The sequence below is a fragment of the Mandrillus leucophaeus genome, unplaced genomic scaffold (assembly GCF_000951045.1).
Source record: "Mandrillus leucophaeus isolate KB7577 unplaced genomic scaffold, Mleu.le_1.0 Scaffold1055, whole genome shotgun sequence".
Lineage (NCBI taxonomy): Eukaryota > Metazoa > Chordata > Mammalia > Primates > Cercopithecidae > Mandrillus > Mandrillus leucophaeus.
The window spans coordinates 495,458-517,228 of record NW_012098710.1 but is presented as its reverse complement, the minus strand read 5'-3'; the positions used below and the strand labels follow the sequence as shown (position 1 = coordinate 517,228).

The 21,771-nt window shown below is 35.1% G+C and overlaps 1 protein-coding gene across 1 annotated transcript in view; it reads left to right on the top strand.

Annotated features, from left to right (window-relative positions):
- The window catches only part of COL4A5 (collagen, type IV, alpha 5), a 272,036-nt gene that overhangs the window by 164,171 nt on the left and 86,094 nt on the right, over positions 1-21,771 (top strand). The window contains exons 26-31 of the mRNA XM_011982572.1: positions 1,132-1,224; positions 1,622-1,726; positions 2,703-2,800; positions 7,235-7,385; positions 15,517-15,630; positions 20,880-21,047. Of these exons, the coding sequence (XP_011837962.1) occupies positions 1,132-1,224; positions 1,622-1,726; positions 2,703-2,800; positions 7,235-7,385; positions 15,517-15,630; positions 20,880-21,047 (729 nt within the window). The remainder of the gene's footprint in view (positions 1-1,131; positions 1,225-1,621; positions 1,727-2,702; positions 2,801-7,234; positions 7,386-15,516; positions 15,631-20,879; positions 21,048-21,771) is intronic.

Sequence of the window (21,771 nt, the reverse complement as noted above, 5' to 3'; positions counted from 1 at the left end):
GTTCTTAGTTACCTATGTATTTTGTGAAAAGAAATCTTTACCTATTGTGGCTTGCTATTTTTACTCTGTATGGTGTCTTCAATGAGCAGAAAACAACTTTTACATCATCAAAATTATCAATCTTTTCTCTCATGGTTAGTGCTTTCTGTGTCATGTTTAGGAAATCTTTTTTTTTTTTTCTTGAGCCCATTTCAAGTTCATGTTTCCATTAATAAGAAGTAGATACACTTGAACTTTGCACGTGTAAAACCTAAATGTACCTATTAGCCAAAAGAAGTATTTTCCTTGTTTACTACAGTTTGATTTTTAATGCTCTTTTGGCCTACATTTTAAAAATACTTACATAGATAACACCCTGTTTTAGGGTTTTCTAAAATGGATGGACAGATGGGTATGATAGATAGATAGATAGATAAACAGATAGATAGATAAGAGGTGATTTATTATGGGAATTGACTTACATGATTATGGAGGCTGGGAAGTCCCACAGTAGGTCACCTGTAAGTTGAAGAACTAGGGAAGCCAGTAGCTTGGCTCAGTCCTAGTCTGAATGCCTGAGAACCTGAGTGGCTGCTAGTGCAAGTCCCAGAATCTGAAAGCCAGAGAACCCAGAGTTGTGATGTCCAAGGGTAGGAGAGGATGGGTGTACCAGTTTCAAAAGAGAGAGAGCAGTGAATTCACCTTTTTTTCTGCCTTTTTTGTTGTATCCGGTCCCTCAGCTGATTGGATGGTACCCACACATATTGGGTGAGGGTCGATCATCCTTATTCATTTCACTGATTCAAATGTCAGTCTCTTTTGGAAACAGCCTCACAGACATAACTAGAAATAATGCTTTACCAGCTATATCAGTATCTCTTAATCTAGCCATGTTGAAACCTAAAATTAACCATTATACATCTTGAATCATAGAAGTCCTTAAGGCTGTCATATCCTTTTTCTTTTTGAAATTCTATCCTTCTGTTTTATATCTTTCTTGAATATATAGTGGAAGATTGTTTTTCTTGTGAATTTTTGTTAGTTTACATTTTCAAAACATTACTGATAGTTTTCTTTTTTGTTTTTAATTAAAAAGAGACCTTTAGTCGAGTAAATACTTCTCATTTACCACTGATTTACTCTTGCTTTCAGGTCCTAAAGGGGATCCAGGTCAGACTATAACCCAGCCAGGGGAGCCTGGCTTGCCTGGTAACCCAGGCAGAGATGGTGAAGTAGGTCTTCCAGGTATGTGAGGAATTTATTTCAAAGTATCTTCAACACTGATGGCTTTTTTTTTTTTTTTGACGGAGTTTTGCTCTGTCACCCATGCTGGAGTATAATGGGGTGATCTCGGCTTGCTGCAGCAACCTCCAACTCCTGGGTTCAAGCAATTCTCCCTGCCTCAGCCTCCCAAGTGGCTGGGATTACAGGCGCCCACCACCACACCCAGTTAATTTTTGTATTTTTAGTAGAGACGGAGTTTCTCCATGTTGGCCAGGCTGGTATCGAACTCCTGACCTCAGGTGACCCACCTGCCTCGGCCTCCCAAAGTGCTGGGATTATAGACGTGAGCCACTGCACCCAGCCCTGGCGGCTTCTTTCTTTGAACATTTTCCTTTCCATAACTGCTCTTTCTCCATAGGTGACCCTGGACTCCCAGGGCAACCAGGCTTGCCAGGGATACCTGGTAGCAAAGGAGAACCAGGTATCCCTGGAATTGGGCTTCCTGGACCACCTGGTGCCAAAGGTATGTTGGAATGGGCAGCAGGCAGGGTAGCTTAGAAGATTAGCATGATGTTATTCTTTGATAAAATTCATTCAACAAATAAAATATATTAATTGTACCTTTTTTCTCTGTGCTATAAAGAATGTAAATAAAAAATCTTAGTGTATTTTCATTGTAAGTTCATTCATTATCTTTATCTAAAACAGTCCAGACAGGAAAATATCTACATTTTAGATATGCAAAAGTGATATATAAGCTTAGAAATTACAGGAATTGTCTTTTGTGTTCACCATAGTATTCTCAGGGTTTAGAACAGTTCTTAACACATAGTGTGCACTTGTTATTTATTGAGTTAATGGATTTTTTAAACAGAAAACAGACTTATTGCACATGTGTAGCCAAGTAATATTTTATGCTAAATAATATTTTCTTGATTTATTGAAATTTTTTAGGGCTTATGCTTCAGTTCTGCTTTATTCCTCACAGAATTTATTCTCACAAATGGCAAGAGCACACAGTGGTCTGAGGACAGTTCTTAAATATATCTTTACTCATTTATACAAAATGCTTTCAAAAGTTATCGGGTTTGATTTTATGTGTATATGTATCTATAATATCTGCAGTTAGTTTTAGTCCATTTCCAAAATTATATGGTAGGCCCTTTGTCATACTGCATCCAGATATAAGCAGAAGAAAAGTTCTTGGGCATTTTTGTGTGGAATTCATTCCTTACAATTTAGTTCTATCTTATTATATAATAGCCCTCATTTTCTTCAGAAAAGCATATGTTCCACATACATTAGCTCTATGTGAAAATAAAAGGAATGTAAGGTGATTGAGGGACTGTAAGGCTTAATCTTAGGTAGTAGAATGTCATTGTGCTTTTAACATCTTACTGTTGTCACTAAGCATGATTAGAATGTGGCTTTGGGAATTTGAATATCTTTCTTAAAGTGTCTTTCCTTTGGTGGTTAAAAAATGACTTATCATTTTACAGGCTTTCCTGGAATTCCAGGACCTCCAGGAGCACCTGGGACACCTGGAAGAATTGGTCTAGAAGGCCCTCCTGGGCCACCTGGCTTTCCAGGACCGAAGGTCTGGGACATTTTTATTTAATCCTTCTCATTTTCTTATCTTTCCCACCTTCCTTATTTCTAGCTCTCTATTTTGACTCAGATATCATCCCAAGTCCCAAGTCTTTACTATTAAATATATAGATAAAATAACTTACTATATTTCCATTTAAAAAATATTTAACCCCAAATCATCTTTAATAGTCCAAGAGGTCACATTTGGAGAAAAAAAAAAAACAAATTTCTGTACCTATTTTTGAGTGCCCAGTTCTTTGATTAGAGAATACAGGCATACCTTGGAGATATTGCAGGTTTAGTTCCAGACCACCACAATAAAGTGAATATCAAAATAAAGTGAATCACACAATTTTTTTTGTTTCCCAGTACATATAAAGGTTATGTTTACACTATACTGCAGTTTTTAAAGTGTGCAGTAGCATTAGGTCTAAAAAAAAATATGCATACCTTAATTAAAAATACTTTATTGCTAAAAAATTTTAGCAATCATCTAAGCTTGCAGCAAGTCATAATCTTTATGCTGGGGGAGGGTTTTGACTCAGTATTGATGGCTGCCCACTGATCAGGGTGATGGTTGCTGAAGGCTGGGGTGGCTGTGACAATTTTTTTTTTCCATTAAAATACAATCTATTTTGTTGAAAACAGACAATTAGTGTTTTTTTTTTTTTTTTTGCCTGCCATGCTGTTTTATTTTATTTTATTTTTTTAAATTATACTTTAAGTTCTAGGGTACATGTGCACAATGTGCAGGTTTGTTACATATGTATACATGTGCCATGTTGGTGTGTTGCACCCCTTAACTCATCATTTACATTAGGTATATCTCCTAATGCTATCCCACCCCCCTCCCCTCTCCTCACAATAGGCCCCAGTGTGTGATGTTCCCCTTCCTGTGTCCAAGTGATCTCATTGTTCAATTCCCACCTATGAGTGAGAACATGCGGTGTTTGGTTTTCTGTTCTTGCGATAGTTTGCTGAGAATGATGGTATCCAGCTGCATCCATGTCCCTACAAAGGACACGAACTCATCCTTTTTTATGGCTGCATAGTATTCCATGGTGTATATGTGCCACATTTTCTTAATCCAGTCTGTCACTGATGGACATTTGGGTTGATTCCAAGTCTTTGCTATTGTGAATAGTGCTGCAATAAACATATGTGTGCATGTGTCTTTATAGCAGCATGATTTATAATCCCTTGGGTATACCCAGTAATGGGATGGCTGGGTCAAATGGTATTTCTAGTTCTAGATCCCTGAGGAATCGCCACACTGCCTTCCCCAATGGTTGAACTAGTTTACAGTCCCACCAACAGTGTTCCTATTTCTCCACATCCTCTCCAAGGCTGTGGCAATTTTTAAAAATAAGACAACAATGAAGTTTGCCACATCAGTTGACTCTTCCTTTAAGAAAAGATTTCTCTGCAGCATACGGTGCTGTTTGATAGTATTTTACCCACAGTAGAACCTCTTTCAGAATTGGAATCAGTCTTGTCAAACCCTGCTGCTGCTTTATCAACTAAGTTTATATAATATTCCAAGTCCTTCAGTGTCATTTCAACACTGTTCCCAGCATCTTCACCAGGGGTAGATTCCATCTCTAGAAATCACTTTTGCTCATAAGAGGCAACTGCTCATCTGTTCTACTTTTATTATAAGATTGCAGCAATTCATTCATATCTTCAGGCTCTACTTCTAATTCTTGTTCTCTTGCTACTTCCACCACATTTGCAGTTACTTCCTCCATTGAAGTCTTGAAACCCTCAAAGTCATCTGTGAGAGTTAGAATTAACGTCTTCCAAACTCCTGTTAATATTGATGTTTTGACCACTTCTTATGAATCCTGAATATTCTTCATGACATCTAGCATGAAATTCTTTTCAGAAGGTTTTCAATTTGTTTTGCCAGATCCATAAGAAGAATCACTATTTATGACAGCTATACATTACACAATGTATTTCTTAAATAATAAGACTTGAAAATTAAAATTACTCTTTGATCCATGGGCTGCAGAATGGGTATGGTGTTAGCAGGCATGAAAAGAACATTAATCTCTTTGCACATCACCATCAGAGCTCTTGGGTGATTAGGTGCATTGTAAATGAGCAGTAGAATTTTGAAAGGAATCTTTTCTTCTGAGGAGTAGGTCTCAATAGTGGGCTTAAAATATCCAGTACACTATGCTGTAAATACATCTGCTGTCATCCAGGCTTTATTGTTCCATTTATAGAGCACAGGCAGAGTAGATATACCATAATTCGTAGGGCCCTAGAATTTTTAGAATGGTACATGAGCATTGGTTTCAACTTAAAGTCACCAGCTGCATTAGTCCCTAAAAATAGAGTCAGCCTGCCCTTTGAAACTTTGAAACCAGTAATTTACTTATCTTCTCTAGCTATGAAAGTCCTATGAGCATTTTATTCCAATAGAAGGCAGTTTCATCAACATAGAAAATCTGTTGTTTAGTGTAGTCACTTTCATCAATGATCTTAGCTAGATCTTCTGGATAACTTGCTGTAGCTTCTATGTCAACACTTGCTGCTTCACCTTGCACTTTTATGATGTGGAGACAGCTTCTACCCTTAAACCTCACAAACCAACTTTTGCTAGCTTCCAACTATTCTTCTGCAGCTTCTTCACCTCTAGTCTTCAGATAATTGAAGTTGGGGCCTTGCTCTGGATTAGGTTTTTGCTTAAGGGAATGTTATGGCTGGTATGATCTTCTGTCCAGATCACTCAAACTCTCTCCATATCAGCAATAGGGCTGTTTTACTTTCTTCTCATTCGTGTGTTCACTGGAGTAGCACTTTTAATTTCCTTAAAGAACTTTTCCTTCACATTCACAACTTGGCTAACTGTTTAGTGCAAGAGACCTAGCCTTCAACCTACCTTAGCTTTTGATATGCCTTCCTCACTAAGCTTAATTATTTCCAGCTTTTTATTTAAAGTGAGAGATGTGTGACTTTCTTTCAGTTGAACACTTAGAGGCCATTGTTGTGTTATTAATTGGCTTAATTTCAATATTATTATGTCTCAAGGAATAGAAAGACCTGTGGAGAGGGAGAGAGATGTGGGGGAAATGGCTGATCAGTGTAGCAGTCAGATATTTACAACATTTTTTTATTAAGTTCGCCATCTTATACAGGCACAGTTTATGGTATCCTAAAACAATTATAATGGTAACATCAGTGATCACATATCACCATAACAGATATAATAACAATTTAAAAGTTTGTAATATTGTGACAATTACCAAAATGTGACACAGAGACAAAAAGTGAGCACATACTATTGGAAAAATTGCACTGATAGACCTGCTCAATGTAGGGTTGCCACATACCTTCAATTTGTAAAAAATGCAATGTCTGCGCAGCACAACAAAACGACACACAAGGTATGCCTGTACTATGGTCAGCTCCCTCTGTGCATCTCTATAGAGTCATCATCCCATGTCACCTCTGTTCATGCCTGTGTGATGACTGGTTGAAATGGTGTTGAATATCATTTCCAGACCTTCCTATACTGTTGCCCTCTGTCCCAATTCCATTACAGATACATAATGCAAATCACTACAATTGACTTAGTAATACTACTAATAAATAATACTGTTTGAGTTACTTTTCATTCCTTTTATTATTTCTTATCTAATGTTAAGCTTTCCTCAGTCAACCTTTAGCAAACTGCTGTGGTATGTAATTATTGTGACTATTCCTATATATTTTATCTGTGCGTAATTGATTTAAACCTCCTGTGTTTTGTAATTATTCCTTATTTTTCATGCGAAAAACAGTTAACCAGTTAACCATAACACCAGTTCTCCTGAGAAAACCACTTCTCTATTGGTTGGTTCTTTTTATTATGAACATTTTCAAATGAAAATAAAAGTAAAATGAATAATACAAAGAGCTTTCATATATCCATCACCCAGATTTAAAATTATTATGATTTTATAACATTTGCTTCATCTATTCCTTTTTACTTTGCTCAAATATTTTAGCCAAATCTCAACACAGTATCATTTCACTTATAAATGCATCAGCATTCATCTCTAAATAAATTGACATTTTATACAAAAACCACAATGTTGTTATTGTACTTAGTAAAATTAAAAATAATTGTTTAGTATTATCTAATACTCAGCCTATAATCATATTTCCCTACAAGGATAGTCTGTTCTTTAATCTCATGCTCTCTCAGTTTTATTTTTTTATCCTGAATCCAGTCCAAATCATCTAATTTGTTTTACTAAACCCTGTTTCCCATCCTTCCATATGTTTTCTCCAACATACCAATTACTTTTGGTTTAATTATCTTCTCCTCTCCCCCCGTGGAAAGAAAAGTACTGTCTTGTATTTTTGGCATTGAATTCTCTGTGGTAAACAATAAGGACCAGAAAAGTCACGGGAGTTTTTGTTGTGTTTTGTCATCTATATGCTCAAGGGTGAACCAGGATTTGCATTACCTGGGCCACCTGGGCCACCAGGACTTCCAGGTTTCAAAGGAACACTTGGTCCAAAAGGTGATCGTGGTTTCCCAGGACCTCCAGGTCCTCCAGGACGCACTGGCATAGATGGGCTCCCTGGACCAAAAGGTATGAAGGCTGTCACTGCATCTCAATTTGCTTTTAACTTTTATAGAAATTGACACCTTTGGGAAAATTTATGGGTGATAAGCCCAATTAACTGGAAACCCCATGCTACCATTCTGTTACTGCTACACATTTTTTTCAATCCTTCATTGATTATTTTTGTCTTTTATTTTATTGAATAGATAATAAAATCATGGCCGGGCGCGGTGGCTCACGCCTGTAATCCCAGCACTTTGGGAGGCCAAGATGGGTGGATCACCTGAGGTCTGGAGTTCAAGACCTTCCTGGCCAACATGGCGAAACCCCGTCTCTACCAAAAATATAAAAATTAGCCAGGCATGGTGGCACATGTCTGAAATCCCAGCTATTTGGGAGGCTGAGGCAGGAGAATCACTTGAACTTGAGAGGCAAAGGTTGCAGTGAGCCACTCCAGCCTGGGCAACAGAGTGAGACTTCGTCTCAAAAAAAAAAAAAAAATACAATCATGTATGTTATAAAGTAACACTGAGAAGTCTTCCTTCCAACCCATCTTCATCCACTTTGTTCCTTTCCATCCTCTTATGTAACTATTTTTTATTTTCCTTTCTTACCCCCGCCGCCACCTTGAGACGGAGTCTTGCTCTGTCTCCCAGGCTGGAGTGCAGTGGCGCGATCTTGTCTCACTGCAACCTCCGCCTCCCAGGTTCAAGCAACTCTCCTACCTCAGTCTCCCGAGTAGCTAGGATTACAGATGCATGCCACCAGGCCTGGCTAATTTTTGTATTTTTAGTAGCGATGGGGTTTCACCATGTTGGCAAGGCTGGTCTTGAACTCCTGACCTCGTGATCTACCCGCCTCTGCCTCCCAAGGTGCTGGGATCCTTCCCGTGTTTCTTACATAAATACTAGCCAATAATTTTTTTTTTTAATTTTCTCTGTTCTTAAAGGAGAAAATATTATCTTTTGGCTTTATTTGCACTTTACTTATTTTCCTTTATCAATAGACAGAGATCTTGACTTTTTGAAAATAGGTGCCTAGTGTTAAATTGCATGGATATACCATAGTTCATCCCAGTTGCTAGTTGCTAAACTGGATTTTTGCCAATCATTTATTACAAATAATGTCATAGTGAATAATCTTCCAGGCATATTATTTCAGATGTGTTCAGGTATAATAGTAAAATAAAGTGATAAAAAAGGATTTTCTGAATTAAAGGGTAAATGCATCTCTGAATATTGTCAGATTCCTCTCAATTTGCACCATTTTATACTCCCACCTACAATGTATGAGTGTGTTTCCCCACAGCCTTGATAAGTGAGTATGCTGACAAACTCTTGGATTTTTGCTAACCTGATGAAGTAAGTAGGTTTCTAAGTATATTTTTAAACATTTTATTGCGAAAAAGTTTTAAGTACTGCAAAAAATAATAGTACAGTTAACAGCTGTATATCTACCACCCAGATTCTACAATGAACCTTTTATCTCCCTGCCAACGTTTTATTTTTAAAAATTTCAAAAATAACAAAGTAGATGGAACTTTATTGGGACTACTATATACCCATCACTGATATTTTATTATCAACATTTTACTGTGTGTGCTGTGTCACATATCTATCCATCCCTGTCTCCATCCATTCATCTATTTTTGATGCATTTCAAAATAAATTACAACAGCTATATACTTCTCTCTAAATACTTCAGCATGCATAACATAACTAACATTCCATAGCTGTATATTACTTTTCTTTTGATATATAATTCACGTTAAATGAGATGCACAAATCTTAAGGGTACATTTCCTGGATTTTGACAAATGCATACACTTGTATAACACAAATCCTTATCAAGATGTTGTTTTAGAAATTTTCCTTATGCCCCTTTCCAGGCACTCACTCTCCCATCATCCACAGTGGCAACTATACTGTTGATTTTTTCATCATAAGTTAGTTTGCCTGTTCTAGAACTCCTTATAAATGGAATCATATGGTATGTACTTTCTTTCTAAGGCTTCTTTCGCTTAGCATGTTTTTGAGATCCATCCATGTTGTCATGTTTATCAGTAGTTCTTTTCTTTCAATGAAATCATTGAGTATTTTATTATGTGACTGTATCATGGATACCTGGGTTGTGTCAAGTTTTTGGCTCCTACGAGTGAAGCTGTTAAAGACATTTTTTACAATTCTTTTTTATGGATATGTGATTTCATTTTGCTTCAATAAACAACTACGAGCAGATTTGTTGGATCATAAGTGGATGCTTAGTTGTATTAGAAACTACTAGACCTTTTTCCAAAATGGTGATACCATTTTAAATTTACACCAAAGTGGATTAAAAATTTCCATTGTTCCACATTTTCTCAAATTTTAAACCCAAAGTGGTTTAAAATTTTCCATTGTTCCACATTTTCTCAAATTTTGGAATGTTGGTAGGTGTGTAAATAATCATATTGTGATTTTAATTTACATTTCCCTGATGACTAATGATGTCAAGTTCTTTTCTTATGTACTTGTGAGCTATTTACATGTTCAAATATTTTGTCAATTTTGAAAAATGGTTTGTTTCTCACTTTATTATTAAGTTGTAAGTGTTATTTATGTATCTTGCATACTGGCACTTTCCTAGATATATGTTTATGAGCATTTTAGCCCTGGCTGGCTGACCTGTTCATTTCCTTAGTGTATTTTGATGAATAAAAGTTTTAATTTTATTGAAGTTTCATTTATCAATTTTTTCTTATATGATTATAATTTTCTGTGTCTTGTCTAAGAAACATTTGCCTGCCCCAAAGTTGCCAAGGTATTCTGTGTTTTATTTTATAAGCTTTATTGTTTTAGTTTCTATGTTTAAAACTATTACACATGTCAAATAATTTTTGTTCAGCATCATTTGTTTAAAATAACCCCCTCTCTATTGGATTACTTTGGGATCTGTGTCAGATCAAATAATAATATATGTGTTGGTCTATTTCTGTGCTGTCAATCCTGTTTTATTTATTTATTTTGCTATCCTTAAGCCAGTACCACACTGTTTATATTATTGTAGCTTTATAGCAAGACTTGAAGTCAGGTAATGTAACCCACCAACTTTGTTCTTAAAAAAAAACCCACACATTTCTTTGGCTATATTAGATCCTTTGCCTTTACTCTCAGAGTGGTTTAAATTTGTATGTATCTTACTGTGAGTGAGACTTGCCATCCTTTTATGTGTTAAGGGCCATAGTTTTTTTTTTCTTGTTAACTGCCAATATCCTTTACCCACTTCTCTGTTGTTTCTTCTACTCCCTTGATTTTGAGTTATCTAGTAATGAGAAGGAATAGAACTAGTAAAGCTGACTTGGATTTTTTTTTCCTTTCTGATTTGCAAGAAACCTGATTTCCCTGGTCAATGTTTTGGCTCCTAGTGAATAATCTGAACAGGGCCATGCTTCTGGAACATGTTGGATTGATTTCTATTAAAACAGTAAGACAGCCCAATCCAATTTTAACAAGGCTAGATTGTATTCTGCCAGCAAAAGCCCCAGACTAGCCCAATACAAACTCTTCTTAGATAAGCTCTTAAAAAAATACCTTTCTGTTTTTGACTAAACAATTCAGGCCAGCTGTAAACTGTAACACCCAAAGTTACAAGTTGTGTTTCCCACCAGTTATCTCCCATGGCTGTAGACCTGTAACAACAAAAATTACAGATAAAGATATTCGAAATGATATGTGGCAAACAATCTTCTTGTGGAAGTTACCCACTCACTATATTTTGTCTATATATGTTCTTGAGACACAGTGGTAGTGGTAGTGAAGAAATGCATTGAAGGTTATTTAAACATGAATTTAACAGGTATTTGCCTAATCTTTGGAAGGAAATTAAGATATGGCATTCCCATATCCTCACAGGAGTAATTCTCAGTTATTAAAACCTGAGTACAGTTCTTTAGAGGCTAGAAGAATAAGTGTTTGGGATATTCTGCCATGTAACTCCTTCATTCTTCAGACATTTATTATGTTCTATGCCAGGTAATACCTGAATCACTAGAAACTGAAATGCATAGTTTCTGATCTTGAAGATCTTAGGGATTGCTCTCTACTGTGAGAAAATCTAGGTGGCATCACCATGAAAGTGATTATCTCAATGGGAACTTCTATGAATATGTGTCACTAATATTTTGGATCGGTAGACTACACTCAAAACTCAGCAAGCAGATCACAATAAAAGTTCACCTACCAAACACACACCAATGACTGGGTATTAAAACTCAGTTACTAAACTGTAGGAAAGGTTGATGCAACACTTTCAAAACAATGTAGTGACCAATAATAAATTAATAAGGCTAATACTCATCATGATATATCTATACGAGGAAGAAAATGTGCTTAAGGTTGAACATTGGAATCACATTATGCAAAAGAGAAAAAAAGATGATTTTGGAAGCATTCATTTTACCTCATATATTACTTTTGTTCAGGGCCTTACCTAAGGTGCCTGGAGAGGTTTTATATAGACGGTGACAGTTGAATTTAGTCTTAAGGGAAAGGTGTTCCAGGCAGCAGGAATAACATCCAAAGGTATTATTGTGACAAATATTGTGTGCTTGGAAATGTGGAAAGAGATACAAAAGTATATAATTTATGATAACAACAAATCTTTATAAGTAAATATGACAAACAACTGCATGCCCATAAATTTGACAACTTATAAGAATAAATAGACTGATTTCCTGAAAGATATAAATTGTTGAAGCTCACTAAAAAAGAAATAGGTAATCCAGGAATCTATTTTATAAAAAATTGAGTTGTAGTTAAAAACCCACCAACAAAGAAAACTACAAATCCAGATGGCATCGTTGGTAAATTCTAACAAACATTTAAAGAAGCAATAACACCAATTCTACACAATCTCTTCCCAAAAATCGAAGTGGAGGGATCACTTTCCAACCATTACATGAGGCCAGCATTATTTTGATATCAAAGCCAGGCAAAGACATATGAGAAAAGAAAGCTGGGCTGGGTGCGGTGGCTCACACCTGTAATCCCAGTGCTTTGGGAGGCCGAGGCGGGTGGATCACGAAGTCAGGATATCGAGACCATCCTGGCTAACACAGTGAAATCCCATCTCTACTAAAAATACAAAAAATTAGCCGGGCGTGGTGGTGGGTGCCTACAGTTACTCAGGAAGCTGAGGCAGGAGAATAGCGTGAACCCGGGAGGCGGAGCTTGCAGTGAGCCGAGATTGCGCCACCGCACTCCAGCCTGGGCCACAGAGCCAGACTCCGTCTCAAAAAAAAAAAAAAAAAAATCAAGTAAGAAAGCTGTAGACCAATATCTCTCATGAACATAGACGTAAGAATCAAGTAAGGATTATCCTTAGAATACAGGCTGGTTCGACATCTTAAAAATCAATGTAATTTGCTATATCAACAGAGTAAAGAAAAAAAACTATATTACAATCTCAATAAATCCTGAAAATTATTTGATAAGTTTCAATATTCATTCCTGGAAAAATAGTCTCAGAAAATTAGGAATAAAAGGGAACTTCCTTAGCATGATAAAGACATTTGCAAAATCTTGATCCATTATGTTTAGTGGCATACAGATTGGAAAGCAAGAAAAAAACTCTCTATATTCATAGATGACATGATTTTATACTTAGAAAATCCTAATAAATCTACAAAAATTACTAGAACTAAAAGGTGAATTTAGTAGGATCATAGGGCCAAGCAAATATATAAAAAATAAATTATGTTTTTATATACTATCAGTGAACAACTAGAAATAAAAATCAAACAAAAACAGTATAATTTACAATAGCATCAAATGACATGAAGTGCTTAGGTATGTATAGGTCTAACAAAAATGTGCAGGCTTTGTATGTGGAAAATTATAAAACAATGTTAACAGAAATCAGATACCTAAATAAATGGAATGGTATATTGTGTTCATGGATAATGTTAAGATATCAATTTTCTCCAAATCAATCCATAGATTGAAAATATTCTCAAGGAGAACACACAATTTTTCTTCTAAAATTTATATGGTAAAACAAATGACCTAGAATAGCCAAAACAATTTTGAGAAAGAAGTACAAAGTTGGACAATTTATAGTACCTGATGTTACGACTTAAAATAAAGCTACAATAGTTAAAATAGTGTGGTATATGTGAAATATAGAAAAATAGATCATTGTAACATAATAGAGAGTCTAGAAATAAACCCACATATTTAATTTTTGACAAAGTTGCTAAGGCAATTTCAACAGAAAGATAAGTCTTTTCAACAAATGCCGATAAAACATAAAGCAATTGGACATCCATATGCAAAAAAACAAACAAACAAACCAACATAACAAACATCTACCTGCACTTCGTACCTTGCACAAAATTTAGCTCCCCATGGATCACAGGCCTAAATGCAAAACCTAACATTATCAAACTTGTAGAACAGAAGCAGACAAACTTTTTCTGCAAAGAGCTAGAGAGTAAATATTTTAGTCTTTATGGGCTACATTTATGGTCTCTGTCACATATTCTTTTTTTTAACAACCCTCTAAAAGTGTAAAAACCATTCTTAGCATGTCGGCAGCACAAAAAGAGGCCTATAGGTCATATTTAACCCATGGGAAGTACTTTGTCATCCCTTGTTTTAGATGAAAAAACATAAGAGAAAACTCTGTGATCAGATGTTAGGCAAAAACTTGTTAGAATACCAAAAAGACAATTCATAAAAGAAAAATGGGATATATTGGACTTTATTAAAATTAACTGTATTTTCATATCATATATCTGAAAAAGGACTTATAACCAGATTATATAATGAACTCTCAAAACTCAATAAGGAAACAAACAGCCGAATTTTAAAATATAGTTGGAAAAATGAGCAAACAATTTGAGTAGATACCTCACCAAAGAAGACACCTGAATGGCAAATAAGCACATGTAAAGATGCTGAGTATAATTTATCATCTGGGAAATGCAAGTTAAAACCACATTGAGATACCACTTCATAAATATTAGAATTGGCCTTTTTTCAAAAAGGATAACTGACAAAAACTGCTGCTAAGGATGCAAAGTAACTCGAACTCTCATACATTGCTAGTTAATATGCAAAATGGTGCAGCCACTTTGAAAAACAGTTTGACAATTTCTTATATAGTTAAACGTTGTCTTTGCACATGACACAATTTTACTCCCATAAAAAATGTGAAGCTTCACATAGAAACCTGTAGAACAGTGTTAACAGCAGCTTAGTGCATAATCACCAATAATTGTAAACACCCCAAATGTACCTCAAATGGCAAAAAGATTAACAAAATGTGCATATTCATCTGATAGACTAATACCCAGCAGCAAAAAGCAACTACTGATACACATAATAACATGGATGAATCTCAAATGCATTGTATTAATTGAAAGAAGACATATTCAAAAGGCTACATACTATTTGATTGCATTTGTATGACATTCTGGGAAAGAAAAATCTGTGAGACATAAAATAGATCAGTGGTTGCCAGGTAATTGGAATGTGGGGATGAGCTGACCACAGCACACAGGGGCTTTTTTGGGTTTACGAAAATGTTCTATGTCTTGATTTTAGTGGTGGTTATATGACTATATACCTTTGTGAAAACTCATCAAAGTGTACACTAAAAAGGCGGAATTTTAGTACATGTAAAAATTGTTTAAAGTGAGAGTGACAGAGAGACAGTCAGAAGATGGAGAGATGGACAGTGAAGTTTCTAATGTCAAAGAGATGTTTTACTAATGATGGGAGAAGCTTGAACATGTTTATAAGCCATGGCCCTGAGTTAGTAAAAAGGAAAATGTTGAAGGTTATCTATCTTAAAATATAGGTAACTTGAAAATATATTTTAAACTTATGAATATATTACTGTCCACAATGAGTTACAAGTAGAAGGAATATGTGGTTTGTAATCTTTTGTACTTTTTTGTGAAGTTGATTTAAGTATTGAAGTAGTGATCAGCGTATGTTAAAATATAAGGTTGTAACTATTAATGAATTCCCTGTCCTCTGCTCTGGATACTTATGTGTACTTTTCTTGCTGAATGAATGCCCAATTTTTCAAGATTCTTGCTTAATATGATATGGTTCCCAAGGACTAGTGACTCAGGTGTTGCTTTTAATATTTAAACTGTATTTGTTTCTTAAAGGTGATGTTGGACCAAATGGACAACCTGGACCAATGGGACCTCCTGGGCTGCCAGGAATAGGTGTTCAGGGACCACCAGGACCACCAGGGATTCCTGGGCCAATAGGTCAACCTGGTAAGATTAGAGTAAATGTGCATTTTGTAGCACTCATAATATATACATTGGTTAGCTCACCAATAAAGTGAAACCTACAAAACGGTCTTCCAGAAACAGCGCTTAAGAAGCAATGTATCTATGTGTATGATTTTATAAAAGTGGAAAAGTACAGGACACAGCATAAAAGCTACTTTAATCCCTGATGTTTGCCCTCTGAGTTCATCTAAAATTGATGATTTCCAATAATGCAATTGCAGTGTGTTATTATTGATATGTAATTGTTGAGCTAGACATAGTCTTGGAAGTAGAGGCCTAGAAACTTCTTGTGCTGATCATTTCAGATCTGAGTAGCTGTGCAGCATTAATAGACCCTTGTGGAACCTCTTAACATTTCTTAGCACATGAGAACTAGAATTAGAGTTCTGCAAAACTTTCTGTAAAAATATATTTTAGGCGTTCTCATTTTATTTTTTTTCAATAAGTAAGTTGAGATTTTTTCCCTTTTTGCCCCCAAAATAGCAATCATCTTGCAATTCATCAGCACTCCAAATCTTTACTTTTAATATTTTATATTGGATACTCAAAAAGGTCCTTTGTCAACACGTAACCTAATGGGTTTGCCTCTATAGATAGGAAATCATATGGTTCCTCTAAGTTTGTGTGAAAGCATATTGAGTTTCTGGATTCTGAGCTGTCTGGTGATGTGAATTCTCATTATCTTAATCTAGGTAGGTACAGTAAAGGCCACCTTGGGGCCATCATTATGTTATTGCAAAGCACCATAATAATTTATGAAATTAAAACAAATATGAAATATTTAATTGTTCCTTAATTCACATGAATACATTTGAAGGCTTAAATACAGAGTTCAGATGTGCATACACTTATTTGAAGCAATGGCTATATATTTCCTGACCTTAAATGACAGTAGATATTTTGTTATTATTCTAAAGATTTAGAAACTCGGGTTAACAATATAAAAAGCCTATAAACGTTACTTTCATTTATGTACTATTTTACAGTTGATTACATGGCACATTATACCCTTTTATGTTCCCTGACATGTCACTACTGATTTAAAACTAACAAAACTTAGAGTGTTGCTTTGAACCAGGCTGTTACAAAATAGCTGCTTTATCAGTTATGGAAAAACATTCTGTCCAACTAGCATAGCAGAGGGATCTTCAGGAAAAAGCACTTATTTTTAGGTTTGGCTACTAAAGGTTTGACCTGCTGTTTTTTGTTTGTTTGTTTGTTTGTTTGTTTGTTTTCTTTTGAGACAGAGTTTCACTCTTGTTGCCCAGGCTGGAGTACAATGGTGCGATCTCAGCTCACTACAACCTCCACCTCCTGGGCTCAAACGATTCTCCTGACTCAGCCTCCCGAGTAGCCAGGATTACATGCATGCACCACCACGCCCGACTAATTTTTGTATTTTTAGTAGAGACAGGATTTCACCATGTTGACCAGGCTGGTCTCGAACACCTGATCTCGGGTGATTTGCCCATCTCGGCCTCCCAAAGTGCTGGGATTACAAGTGTGAGCCACTGCGCCCAGCCCCTGCTGTTTCACAGAGGTGGATAAAATGAACTTATCACTTCTAATACGGTGTTTTGTCATTTGTTTCAGTTCCAAAAAGTGCATGAGCCTTTAGAAGCATTTTGAATTCTTAAGTCACAGCTGAGTGAGAATAAAAAGAGGAACACCATTAATATGAATCTAAACAAAATACAAATATGTTAACACGTGTCACACTTTTTCAGATTTACCAGATACTCTGTAATGTTTTATTAATCTAATGTCCTCTCTCTATCCCTCTGTTATATCATATATCTGACAAAGGACTTATAACCAGATATAAATATAATATATAGATAAATATAATATAGATATAAATATGAATATAGATATAAATATAATATATAGATATATTGATTTATAAAGTATAAATAGGATGGGCAGGAAGAAAAGTAATAATGCTGAATTTAACTTCATCTATTTGTGAATATATGTATAGCCATAGAATTAAAGATATTAATATGGTTCAACAAATAAATGAAATTAACAGGAACTAGCATGAAAATTTATTGAATTCACTCTTAATATAGAAATGTTCTCAAATCACAGTACTTTTCATTTTACTATGAGATGGACCACATTTCATATTTATACAAGGCACATATACTCACTTTTTAAGTAAACTTTACTTATATCACCAAAGTAGAATATTATCTTAGTTCATTTTAAAAAATCCTGATTTATGTCCATAAATCTCAATAATAAGGTAATCAGAAAGATTATTACTTATATCTTGACAAACCTACTTATGTTTCATAGCTGAAACTCTAACTATCAATGTTTTTGTAATAAGCTTATTTAATATACTTGTATTTCAATTTGCAATAGGAAAAATGGAAAATATTATATACTTTTATCTCTCTATTGTAGAATGTTTGCATTATGCTTTTCAGGCTTTCCTTTGGACTCCAGTTTTCTATTATTTAATTAAGCTTTTACTATTTGCCTTTCTCTTTTCCAAACCAGGCTATACAATTTAACACGTTTATAAGTTAAGGTCCCCTTGAATATCAATTTTGCATTCCATAGTGGGGAAATAAAAGAAAAATTGCCAAAGGACTAGAAACAAAATATTTTTCATCTCATGACCTACTAACCCAGGCAGAAATGGAGGTTGTTGATTCTTGTTATTTTCTTTGGCCATTACCTACACAATTACTGTCTTACTGAATTTTTTTAGAGATCGGTTAAATATACTCTATTTCATGTTCACAGATCATATCATAACCAGAATCAAACATGTTATAGTGCCTGTCCAGTCTCAGGACAAAGCGTATGGCTAAATCAGCTAAGGAGGAAAAAAAAAATTCATCACTACTAATGTGAATCAAAACAACAACAGCAAAACCCTAGGAATTGTTTATGAATTATTCATGTCATTTTCATAGATGAAGGAGAAAATAGTTTTCTAACACTTTAAGAGGCTACAAAACCCTTGGGTAGGGGGAGGGAGTGTGTATGTGTATGTATGGAAAGTTCTCACGCATAATACGTGTTTTTGAAATTCTCCTTTTTTAATAAACTGGTTCCATTTGGCTGCCAATAAATTTAGAACATCAATATATCCCTATATCACATCTGTAGACATATCCATATAATTCTTGTTATTGTGGGGAAATTTAGCAGAACTTTGGGATTTATATTGACTTCTTCATCCTGCATCTTACCAGGATGTGTATTCCTGACAGTATTCATGGAAAAATTCATGCTATGGAAGGAAGTATAGTATAATGTCTGCTATTACTACTACTAATGATAACGATGAAGAAAGAAATCCTTGCCTAGTGCATGCAAGCTGTTTTTCCATAATCATAGGCTAGTAATTATTGATTTATCTATACCCAACTTGTTGTAGTATAAAATTAAATTAATTTTTAAATTTGAACTAAACTTTAGGAGCTTAAATTCCAAAATGATTATTTAAATCATTAAGTCAGAGATAAACAATTGAAAAGCTGACCTTTACCAAAAGGTAATACTTTTGTGAATGTAAATATTTTATTGGCATTATTGGCAAATACATTTCATTTATAGAATATGCTATATGAACATCTAAGCAAATGCCTAAAATAAGTTTTTTCACTCATTTCTAATATAAGATAACAGTGAATCAATGTCTAATAACTTCTGTTTGTAGAGTTTTATGTTCTAATCTTTAAATGCTTAGTTGTTTTTCCCCTAACCTAACGAATCTTTTTGCAACTTACTTCTGCTTGGGGGCTCAACTTGCTGCTGAACTGTAATTCCCTGCCTCTTGAACATCAGGTCTACCAGGTACTGTAGTTCTTCCTCAAAAGCCATATCTTAAAAGTAAAGCTTTAAACATGGAAAACAAACATTTGTCCAGATTTAAGTCTTTGGTTTATTTTCCTTATTTTATAGAACTGCTCTCTTGGAGCATGTTTCAAAAGATAAATTATTTATATTGAAAACCCAGCTATTAAAAATCTTTGTGAGCTATAATATAACAATAGATAATGATCCATATAAAGCTATAATCATGTTCACTGTTAGGCATCATATCATCTTTCACAAATATATCAAATCTCTCATTTTTATAGTCTTTTGCTATAAAATGGCAGCATTGGAACCATCGCTACTTTGCCAACTGAGTGTAATTCTCTAATCTTCAAAGTGGATTTTGTCAGTTTAGGGCCATGTTGAAATATGACATAAAACAGATCTTAAAACCCTAGCATCTTACTCTCTACAAAAATAATCAACAGTGAGTCTTCAACAATAAATTTAGGTCTTATTGTTGAAAGGACACTTGGAGTGATCATCTGGCTCAACCCCTAGTTTCCAGTTGGTTATGGCATAATCCCCATTTAGCAGATGAGGATCAATGTTAAGTGACTCATGTAAGTTGCACAGCTGGTAGGCTTTGGAGTGTGAACTTAATTCTTTTCCCATAAACACATTCTTTTTTAACCACCTTGCTTTTTGGGGAGAATCAACCTTACAGAAACTTACTAAGGTTAAATATTTTTTGCTGTGTCATTTTTTTGTCTGTAAAGTCTTGGTTGGAGAAACAAAAGATGACAAAAAATACTAATAGTAATGTATTATTAATGTATTTTTAAAACGATGTGCAAAACAAAGGTAAAATATGATTTAAAAGTTCAATTTAAGTGACTTATTCAGTAATCAATAATTTTGGGAGCTCATAGAAATGTGTACTAATAATTTATAATACATTAGAGCAATGCAAATTTAAGTGTGGTCAATAGACCAGTGTCGTCGAATAACTGTTATCAGTCTGCAATAGGATTAATATAAACGTTGAGAACAAGCATTTAGAAATTTTTATAGCAATTTGATAGTGTAATTGTATCTGTTGAATATAATAACTAAAAAGGTAGGCTTTTATTTTGCATCTTTGGCTTTTTATTTCAGTTTTAGTAATTTATTGTATTTTATAAAAATATTAGTCCGTGATTAACTAGGAATTAAGAAAAGATTGGCCTTTCGCCAGAAATAATTTGAGAAGCACTGTCTTAGAGCAATCTGCTTGAAAATCCTAAAGCTTGATTGTTCAGTTATTTTGTGTGCATGATGTCAAAAGTATCTCTAACTCACTCTTAGGTCTGTTATACACAGGGTTCTATCACTTGTTTACTAGAAATGTAACCAGATACATCTTTTAAAACTACTTCAGTACTGATTAATATTGATATTGTATTAACTAGGTTTACATGGAATACCAGGAGAGAAGGGGGATCCAGGACCTCCTGGACTTGATGTTCCAGGACCCCCAGGTGAAAGAGGCAGTCCAGGGATCCCTGGAGCACCTGGTTCTATAGGACCTCCAGGATCACCAGGGCTTCCAGGAAAAGCAGGTGCCTCTGGATTTCCAGGTAATTTGTTTAAAGTTTTCTCTGATTTGGATTAAGGAAATTAAAACTAATACGACTCTGGCAGATAATTCCCATGTTACACTTTTCTAGATTGATGTGATCCCTTAAGGAAGAGTATTAAATATCTATGACTGCAGGAAGCTCACTTTGCTATTTTCACTGCACATTTTCCTCTGTGAGAGTTCCAGTTATAGATTACTGTATAACAAACAACCCCAAAAGTTAATGGTTTTAACCAACCTTTTAATTTTGCTGAAGATTTTGCAGCTCTAGAATTAAGGGATGACTTGATTGAGTCATTTATCTCTAACCCACATGGCCCCAGCTGGAGAGTTTGGGGCTGAAAGGTCTACTTCTAAGATGGCACTTCTCTGACATCTGGGTGTTCATTAGCTCACATGTCATCTCATCATCCATGGTACCTCTTCACATGGCTTAGGCTCCTCACATTATGGTAGTATAAGGCTGGTTGCTCCCCTTCCATGGCAGCTGGCTTCCAACAGAGAGAATTCCACAAGAGAAAGTGAGTGTTTCAGAAACTACAGGTAGAAGCGGCAAGATTTCTTTTCTTTCGCTCTCTCTCTTTCTCCCATTCTTTCTTTTTCTCTTTCTTTCTTTCCTTTCTTTCTCTTTCTTTCTTTCTTCCTTCCTTCTTTCCTTCTCTTTCTTTCTTTCCTTTCTTTCTTTCTTCCTTCCTTCTTTCCTTCTCTTTCTTTCTTTCCTT